General features: G+C 39.5%; 2 protein-coding genes across 4 annotated transcripts in view; both read left to right on the top strand.

Annotated features, from left to right (window-relative positions):
* The window catches only part of LOC124133247, a 30,513-nt gene that overhangs the window by 6,396 nt on the left and 13,432 nt on the right, over positions 1 to 10,685 (top strand). The window lies entirely within an intron of this gene.
* Positions 848 to 10,262, top strand: LOC124133244. 2 transcript variants are annotated; one of them, XM_048400539.1, is made up of 5 exons: positions 848 to 1,896; positions 5,566 to 6,977; positions 7,129 to 7,369; positions 7,556 to 7,789; positions 8,505 to 10,262. In XM_048400539.1, exons 2-5 carry the CDS (start codon positions 5,682 to 5,684, stop codon positions 9,002 to 9,004), a joined length of 2,271 nt encoding a protein of 756 aa, XP_048256496.1. In that variant the 5' UTR covers positions 848 to 1,896; positions 5,566 to 5,681; the 3' UTR covers positions 9,005 to 10,262. The 2 variants fall into 2 exon arrangements, with proteins under 2 accessions (XP_048256496.1, XP_046353523.2); XM_046497567.2 differs by lacking the exon at positions 848 to 1,896 and adding an exon at positions 1,909 to 2,407.

Consider the following 10,685-nt stretch of genomic DNA (forward strand, 5'->3'; position numbering starts at 1 on the left):
ATCGAAAGTAGACATGTATGCTGAAATGTTTTGATATAATGTGTTTTTTACATTGCGAACTAACAACAGAAAAATAAGATATATTTTCACAGTCCTCATAGATGGAGATGTTAACGGAAGTAAGTTGACGTCAAACGTCTTTCTTTGTGACGTCACGGCACAGTTATATCCCAGCACCCACAGAGCTCCTATTCTCCAGGCGGGTCACTTGAGGATTGAAGTTGTATTTGTTGACGTTCGTCAGTTGATGAAGACAGTGGCTCACGTGAGCAAATTCAATGATGCGCAAACAGATGTTTGTGACAACCATTATATCAGAAACCATTCTCCATTTGAAAACTTAGTTTCAAGCATTAGCTTTGTTGGAATGTGCGTAATCTAAAAGAAATTGTCATATGATGATACCGTCCCTATTTGACGTTATTTTTAGACATTGAGGAATTCCCCTAAAGTAGTTCTGTATGTCTGCGCCCGATTTACAACGTAATGAACGACAGACAGCTTGGTAGTGTTCACCCGCTACTGTCAATATATATATATAATCTGAAATCGGTATTTTATTGTCATATTTTAATAGCGATATTTATCGTCGGCGGCTCCAAAACCATGCAAATTAAGATGTAATGTCATAACAATTATTTTTTTTTAAATGGTAGACTGATTCTCGGTGTCGATATCTGAATTCGCTGTGGATGGGACTAGTCTATCTTACAGACCCTGATACAAATATATATCAAATACAGCCCATGCAAGTCTATAATGTTTGGCAAGTCTAGATCACTGCAGTATCTGTAAATGAAGAGAGTCACTGGGCTCCTTTTTATTATATTTTTATTAAGATAACTGAACAACTGTTTTTTATGTACGATATGTTCATTTCAGAGACTAGATGTTTGTCTATGGATGGGACGCTCGCTGTGGTATGATGTATCAGACGAACCATTCCATTTGAACAACGCCACCTATCAGCTTATTCTTCAACTAAGTCGACATACCTGAATAGTGTTTGAAAAAACACCTGTCTGCATGTGCGATAACCAACTTCCATGTATGGGAAATATGTGATCCTTCATTCAGTATTTATGAGGATGCATGAATTTGAGGAATCTCGCTGTTACCGTGAAAACATATACTCAACACACTGACGTACAACCTTGTCAATTATTCCCTGTCATTGCCAGGGGATGTCGTGAGATTTTTATCGAAAAACAAAAAATGTCCCCGAAAATTGTTAAAAATAATAATAATTATGCTTCATGTTGTTGGAAAATATACTGTTGCAATGTGCTTTTTTTAAAAAAAAAAAAGAGAAGAAATATTTTGGTTGATTAAAGAAAGGTTTTAAGGAATGTGTTTTTTAAAAACAATATTTTGGTTGATAGTTATAATTAAAGAAATATCTGGTTTTGCAGCTACAGCTGACTATCTGGTCTCAATACAAAAAAAGCTAGTCTATATTATCCGCCGAAACAGATTCCATTTGGCGTAAAAGGCAAAACAAACTATGAAAATGATATGACTGGACCAGTGAAAATAAGTGATGACACCAGGTGTTCGCGAAAAGGGTAAGCATGTCCTGCCCTTCCCATACTTTGCATTAAAAGTAAGAATATATTACCTGACTCACGTTGTGTACAAGTCGTTATAAGTATAGAGAGGCTAGACCGACGGCACCAGGGCACGATGACACGCGGTTGATCAAGTCTGGCTGCCCGACCCACGTTGTCAGGCTCTTACAACAAGCAGCAGCCAGGTCCGACAAGCACTGTCTGAACTTATAAACCTACTGCCACTGTTGCCAATTGTATTGTAGATATATTTCTGTCTCATTAACCTCTGAGGAAGTTTCACTATTTCCAAGTACGAGCTCATCCTGCGTGTGAGGTTTCAATTTTTGTAAGTATTTAAGATGTCATGACTTTGTTTTGTCTATTCTTCACGTGTATCGTCTCTCGCACGCTTTGATCGTATTCCTTTTATACCGCGACACACTGTATTGTTTCACTATTAAGTATCTCGATGTTTTCATATTTTTTCTGTTATGTCTTGCATTAAGACGGTTTATAAGTGCGGTCAGGACGAGGAAGTAAGACATCGGCAATCGGGTATCGGCAATGCAGACCTCGGAGTTTCGCTCTAACATTGCCTCATCTAACATTGCCTCAAAGGTCGCGTGTCGTAACACGCAAACTCCAGCACATTCAACGATCGGCATGCAGATAAATGAACACATGTTACATGCGAAAGTAGAACACTTGAGTGACCCCTGACACGGGACGTCAGATCCTATAGTGGTGTTGGCGGTGAGAGAGCCTTGGGAGAAAGGCATAGGCTCGTTACACCGTAGACGCGGGTTCAATTCCGAGATACCAGACTTGATGTCCCTCGCCATGATGTCCCTTGCCTGGTATGTATCTCGCCACCTCCTATCACTGTGTATCGCGCTTTGTTGATGAGATCAGACTGTGCCTTCTGAGATAAACCCAGTACTGTGTGAAGGACAGTGAGCCTGAATGTTGTTTTATGCCATAGTCATCACACATGTAAATAATCGGGCCTTGGTTAGGCAAAGCAGTGACTGGAAACATGGCCAACGGTCCACGTATATGAGTGAGTGAGTTGTGATTAACGCCGCTTTGAACAGAATTTTAGTTATATCACGGCGTGTCAGCTTAATAAGGGAAGAAAGCCCGAAGTGATGCAGGTCTCAGACGTTCACCACACCGGTGAAACCCACAAGCACGGGTATGGTGCTGACAAACCTAGAAACATAATCGGGGCAAATCGGGATTCGAACCCACAATCATAGGTTTCTGGTGTGCCCAAGGGACCCAACTCTGCACAGCGAATCGCGACGCCTTAGACGACTGGGCCACCCCCACCCCTACCCCCACCATCGTGAGATATCTAGCACCTGTTATTGGATGATATTCTGTAAGCATTATATTTTTTAAATGTACATCCATCCAGTAATTAAAACTGACCATCTTTTTCAATATTTGGCGCTGGTCTTTTTAACATGATGACATGTTGAATGTGAGCACAGATATTTTCAAGTTGGTGACATTTGGTGCGGAACTGGGGCAAGTGTGATCAGCTTGTACATTCGTCACCACTCGCCCCTTTCCGTCACCTGCTTTTCGGCTTGTCCCGGAATAACACGAGTTGGTCACGAATGCAGCTTGTACTCGGAAAAGGAGCTGGCTGCGCTAGCCAGAATTTGTTTTGTTTTTAGCTGCTTTAAGGTCAGACTGTGCATTCATGTACATGTACTGGCAGTTGAGTGCCTAGGTTATTTAAAACAAATATACAACGTAACTATAGAAGTCTATGGAAAACATATAGTTTTGTGTTACCTTCAGCTGGGTCCCTGATATATATAGATAAGAAGAAGGTAAATATAGTACACCAGAACGATCGAAAGACACGGTCGATGAAGTAAGATCATGTGGATGTGTCCTCTGTGTGTTGGCCGAGGACAGATTAATTTCCACGAAATATTGATTGCTGTTCTATTGAAAGTAGATGTACCTGGATTTGAAAAGGTGACATAATACTGCTATTTCAGTTGAGAATTATTTATATCTGTGTGGGCGGTGAACAGGGGAATTTCCCCGAAATATTGATTGACTGCTGTTGGCGGAACTATTAAACGTGTTTGTACCTGGAAATGTAAGGTGAAAAAATGCTGGTATTTCAGGTGAGCGTTGTATGTTTGTTTGTTGTTGTACAAATTAGTCAACAATATAGTCATTGGGTTGAATTCTTTCGGGACAATTATAAAGAGAATATGTGACTTCAAGACTTTCAAGTGACAAAACCCTTTCCATAATCGTAACAAATCAGAGGCCACTGTACGATTCTGACTAAATCATGAGCATGTGTTTATGAATCATTATCATACACCTATCACCTGTAGAGCCAACATGGAGACGGTCATATCACAGTGGGTGTAATAACAAGACCTGCGCTGCGTTTCACCCTCTGCAGGGCTGATATGGCTTATCAGTGCATTTTGAATGAGCGATCCATATCAGCCCGGGTGGTAGAAATTGGAGTTCCGTCCCTTAGTGCGTCGTCTACTCGGCCAGTTTTCCCGTGACAATGTCATCCAAACAAGGTGAAAATGTATTTCATTCACTTGTAAATTACTATGTTGTAGTATATGATAAAAAGGTTATTATGTGGCAGTTTTCATATCATACCCAATATCCTGATATGAGGGTCTTCGGTATATTGGGAAAACTGGCATATAGTAACCTCTACATATCAAACAGTGATGATACCAGGTGTTCGAAAAAATGTGTCGTATCAAGCCTCAACAGGGGCACCCATCACACACACACACACACACACACACACACACACACACACACACACACGCAATGACAAGTAATTTGATCGCCTGAAATAAATATTTGGAAATGTTCTCTACTTGTGTACCATTACACCCTTTCCAAGCGTCACTGAGAATGTAACTAAAATGAAATATAATTATAATGAGGTGTTTAACCTCAACTTCAAGATTATTGCAATTTTTTTTAGCGACGTGCATGTACGCGGTTGTGTGGCTATTTCTATTATAGCCTGCTGTGATGCCATGCTACAGCTTCAAATTGATACCCACCTCAGACACATTATACTGACTCGGAGGCGACCAGTCCTTGTTTTATTGCCGAGCGCCAGGAAGGGTAGCAGCAGGTACATATGTCATCTTTTAACCTACAGTAAAATACGGTTATAACGAACTCAAAGGCACCACTAAATTTAGTCCGTTATAACCGTAGTTCGTTATAGGCACATTTACAGCATACATAAAGCACATTGACGGGACCAGAAAACAGTTAGTTATATCCGTCAGTTCGTTATAAGCGTGTTCGTTATAAACGTAGTTTGCTGTATTTAGGAATGACGTGACAAGGGCATCTAAACCCTGAACTTCCCAACTCAATGTAGACGCTCTATCCACTGATCTTCCCAAGACTATTCAAGTCAGCAGACATCCGCTTCGTAAACTGCCATACAGATTTCGGTCGCTTGCAGGATTTGGAGAGGATGTGTACCGACAACTGGGCGTCAACCGATAGTTTCAAGGGCGGAAACTGGACTTTTACAGTCAGTTAAGTCCCTTGCCTAGGGAAGACGCTTTCCACTGGATAACAGAATGAGTGGGTATGGTTTTACGCCGCTTTTAGCAATATTCAAGCAATATCACGGCGGGGGACACCAGAAATGGGCTTCACACATTGTACCCATGTCGGGATTGGAACCCGGGTCTTCGGCGTGACGATCGAACGCTCTAACCACTAGGCTACCCGACCGCCCCGGATTACAGAGGCGATGCGACATGAATGCAGATGAATAATGTGTTTGGTTTGCATGGATCACTCAGCTGCCATCACTGTGTAATGTCCTGTAAATTCTATTTCACAATGATATTGCTGAAGGATAATGACATTGGAACAGTATCATGATTTGATCTGCTTTTAACAAGATATTTTTCCATTACTAACTTTGAAAACTGAAATCATTGGTGCATATTTCATCAAGAGAAGTTGGTTTCAGATCTCCAAAAGCCAGGATTAAAGATTCTGAAATGCTTGAAACAACAGGGAACACGAAACGAAAATCCACTGGAATGAGACAGTTACGCTACAGTGGCTCCCTCAGGTAAACCCAGAATGTATGGTCGACAAACACCTATCAGATCTACATCAACTGCAAAGTCTGTCTCCAAAGCAGATGGGCAATTATGTGGATCTTCGTCAAAATCTTCAGCTACCAAGATACCTCAAGTGAAATATCCCCCACGGTCTAAGGAGGATAAACATGAACTATCACCTGTGAAAGACACAAAACACCCAACGGCTTCAAGTACCCATGCAAAGAAAGAGAGAAGTGAACTTAATTCAAAATTACGAGTGTCAAAACAAGATGACACACATCCCCTTTTCCCATCTGATAAGGTCAAACTACCCAAAGTAAAATATCCTCCCCGGACAAAGGAGGAAAAACGTGAACTATCATCTGTGAAAGACACAAAACATCCAGTAATATCAGCTTCAAGTTCTTGGTCAAAGAAAGAGGATAACCAAATCAGGCCAAAATTTGATCATTTAAATGTCTCTCCAATGATAGAAGATGAAAATAAACTAACCACAGCACTATTGAAGGAGAAATGTACGACGACGAGGCATAGACGTGCTAATTCTAATCGTCTTGTTAAAGCAAATGTGTCTTTGCCGGGAAATAATAATGACTGTTTACTAACCAGACAATCAAAGACGGCAGGGAAAGTTGAACATGAAGAAGAAACTGCTGGGGATTCAACAACAAAAGGGCAACCACAAAGAGAATGTGGAGAAGAAGAAATGTTTTCAACCTCAGGAGTGGACCTGCCTTTTTCGTTTAAAAATAATTCTTTTCTACATAGTGTTTTCAAACCTGTTATTTCATTTTGCATCGAAAATACATCCAGGATCTCAGTTTTTGTCCGGAGAATTATTATTTATTGCATTTCAAAGTTAACTTTTCAGCATTTTTCAGACCAAATTCAAGGGAAATCCACTGATAAAATGAAATCATGTGACCATAAGGTTACTAAACTATCAACTACCAAGTCACAAATATGTCTTAAGCAGGACTCTTGGCAGTTGGCAAGAAGTTTTGAAAAAACAAAAATATGTCATTCACAGAAGACATTCACCAGACACAAACACTATAACCTTGACACATCAAAGATGGATGCATTGGTCAGTGGAATGGTAGACAGACATATCATTCGCAACTCTGACAATCCAACAAGGGACATCAAGTATTTTTTTGAAAATGAAGTTAAGATGGAGCAGAGGGACATCCAGCCGGCGTTGGTGCACTATAAATGGTTGAGAGAAAAGATTGTTGGACGATTAAACAGTGAGATGAACTTTGGGACATGGAAGGTTTGCAATGCAGGGTCGCATTTTGATGGCACTAAGGTAAGAATATGATCATTGCAATATAAGTTTTTGTTTCCTAAAGTTATTACAAATATTGTTTGTCGTACATTTGGGAATTCTAATATTTTTAACACGTGACGTAAGAATACTGACATAAAAAATTAGATTTATGAGTCACATCCTTCTACAGGTGGCTCGACCAAATGAAATGGACTGCACAATGTTCCCAATTCTTCAGACCAAACTTGAGGCTGTGTTTGATGACACCTGCAAAGCTGGAGCCTGCAAGGTGAAGGTCATCGGGGATGTGGATGACCACGAGGAGGATCTCCGGCTATTCCTTGATGGAGGCTTTGTTAACTCTAAAAAGTTCAGGAAATACGTCTTTGAGAAGCTTGAACGTGTTCTTGAGAGTGATAGAAAGTTAAAGGGTTCGTTGATTTATGTCACATCTTCAAATTCATAAATGTCTGTCAATATGATGTACGGTTGTATAAATCTATTATTTTTGAGACGCAACATCAGTTTATCAGCATACAGTTTAACTTCACACATTTGAGGTTGAGGTCTTACTACCAGCAGGAAACACAAATTACTACAAATACGTTTTGTTTCAGATGCTCGCAAGTTCAAAGATTCACAGTCTTTTGCAGTCAGGTATGAGGGTATTCCATCTGATGAAGGGATGAAAAGTATTGACATAGACTTTGTGCCATCCTTAAACATTAAACCCTGGCCTAGAAAGAACGTTTCCCGAGACATCACAGACATTCTCCCAGACCAACGGAAACGTACAGCTGCATCAATTAAGAAATATGGATTCAATGCAACACCGAAGTTCTGGTATCAAGGTTAGTAATTAACGATGGAATATTTATGCTAGCTCTATATGTTGATGCATCAATTAAGAAAAATGAATTCAATGCAACACCGAAGCTCTGGTATCAAGGTTAGTAATTAACGATGGAATATTTATGCTAGCTCTATGCATGTATGTTGATGCATCAATTAAGAAAAATGGATTCAGTGCAACACCGAAGCTCTGGTATCAAGGTTAGTAATTAACGATTGAATATTTATGCTAGCTCTAAATGTTGATGCCCCTGAGAGGGGCATATAAACCTGATCTTAAATTGTTCATACAAGTTGTATACAGAAATGTGTAGACATGAAAAGACAAGACAGATAATCAACCCATCTCCTGCAGAAGATCTGCTACTGAATTTCAAAGAGAGTTTGAGATTGCTGATAGCCCCAGTCATCCTATTTTCTTTGAAAAATAATTAGTAAGTCGATTTTGTCTTTGGAGAAATTTGGGGGGACCTCATGCACATGGGGGTACGTCTAAGGTGCCTCACCTCTCAATGAAGACTTGTGTCCTAATTATGTGTCTAGGTCAGCACCATTAGTGTGCTCATGGGTCTTGCTTAATCGGGGCTTTCACCTGCATTATGTTCACCAACTTTGGTAGAAATTCGGAATTGTTCAATATCAACTGTTGAACTGTTTTAAACAGCAAATGTACATATCTGAAGAAATCCTTGAAAATATCTTTCTTTTGAAAAGCAAAAGATCCAGACCTCCTGTGGCAAGTTTCCTTTTCCTATGCAGAGAAGGCCATCACTAAACATGCTGACAAGATTTCTTGGAAACCATCACTTAGAACATTGAAAAGAGTCTTGGAAATTGCAAAAGGCAACAGTGATTGTTGTGCCAAGGGTAACAGTCCAGAACTCGTGCAGATCCAGGAAGCAGTGAGATATGTCAAGGAGCATAATCCTAAACTGCGTTCCTCCCGACTGACGACATACCACATCAGAACACTCATGTGGTGGCAGCTGTATGATCTTACAGCAGGGGAGCACGTATGGAGGCAGGAAACAATGGCTGCAAGATTCCAGGACTGTCTCCGGAAGTTCCAGAAGATGATGACAGGGGAGATAGTGGTGCCACACTTCTTCCTACCCCAGATCAAGAACATCTTACCGTGGATACCAGAAGAGGAGAGGGTATTTCTCTATGTCATAGCAAAGGCAACTGAGGTTGTGTTCACACAAAAAAAATGACCCTCAAACTTGATTCATTATAAAAAAACTGTTAAGTCATTGCTATATATTTGTCAGTCCATCTTCAAGGTACAGAGGAGAAAATGAAAACAAACATAATTTTCATTTGAGTTTTTCTGCTCGTGTTTTGTCAAGCCCTGTCTACTTTAGTACATTGAAAGTTGAAATATGGAATTGTCCTATCGCCAGATTCTTTACTTGATAATTTTTAACTTCTCCATTTTATATCCTTCTCTATAGTTTTTGTCCAGTTACAAAGCAAATTGAGGATAACAGATTTAACAGCAAAAATAACTGTGTACAATTACACTGTTTTTTTTATAATATTGTTACTGTGTGTCAGTCATACCAGGGAGTGTAGAAAAAGGGGACTCGGAACTGGTCCCTTTCCACCATATGTTTGAGTTGCAATGTCTCTGCACATCGACACGTCTCTCTCCGCGTCTCTCCCACATTCAGTGATTTTGCATTTGTTAAAAGTTGTCCATTTACATTTAGATTTGACGCTTCACAAGATGAGAAGCTGTAACTAAATAAACTAAAGCCCACAAAGCCTTCTTGTATTCGGTCTCCCTTTGTATCATGCGAGTGTGACAAATCCTGTTAAAGTGATTCATGAAATGCTTTTATTGTAATCACCCTAGAAGACAGGTCTATTTCGAAATGAGTATTAGAAACACACGACATTTCTTAATTATAACTTTTTTAAGTCAAGACAAATTGTTAGTCATGTTAGCAATTATATATACAGTCACTTTTGTAAATTGCTCCATTAGTCACCGTCTGGCCATACTGTCTTGGACTATCAACTGTACCATGAGCCCTGGTGTACACAAGTCCTGAATAAAGAATATGTCAGTAAAAGTTTTGTGACTCCATATTTGTACACCATGGCGTATGAAACGTTCACGCGTAGCCTCCTAAATTTAAATTTCTTTGGCAATAATTAATCTTTGTGAAAGAGAGCTTTATAGAATGTCCATTTTACCAAACTGCATGAAATATGATGTTTCATAGCACTGAAATTGGTAAAAACAAGCTCTTTTATTGCTCTGTGAAGCTCCGTGAAGATAAATATGAAGATTTGTTCAAATGTAATTATCGTTTTTCTACACTTGAAAAAGTGCTCTAGAACTACCTGGTTTCTTTTAAAACATGTTCACGACAAAGTGCGTGTCATTGTGCATTGTAATAATCATGTTCACATGTCTGTATTTTGGGCCATTGGCCTTTTACTGAATAAACATGTCTGTCTGTCTGTCTGTCTGTAATAATCTAATCATGTTTAAATATAGTGCATATCATTTTGCATTAAGTCAAATGTGGATAAGGTGTATAATTAAATTAAATGTACAATCAGAGTCACAGGCACTTGCATAGCACATATACCACCAGGAGTTACAATGAACTGTCTACACTATTAACATGATAATGTACAAATAAACCAAGCTTAGATACTGGTGATTGGAACATTTGACATGTGTGACTCATGGTATTTCTATGATACAGCAAATGGAAGCTTACAACGAAAGTATGTATGATTTCTACAACAGACTCCCAAAGGGACATATTCCCATTAAACGCTAAAAACATAAAAAGTAGGTGAGGTGAGGTGAAATGGGGTTTGACGTCGCCTCCAAGATTATTGCACTTATAAAGCGACGTGCATGCACGTGAATGT

The sequence above is a fragment of the Haliotis rufescens genome, unplaced genomic scaffold (genome assembly GCF_023055435.1).
Source record: "Haliotis rufescens isolate VD_foot unplaced genomic scaffold, xgHalRufe1.0.p SCAF_2, whole genome shotgun sequence".
NCBI lineage: Eukaryota > Metazoa > Mollusca > Gastropoda > Lepetellida > Haliotidae > Haliotis > Haliotis rufescens.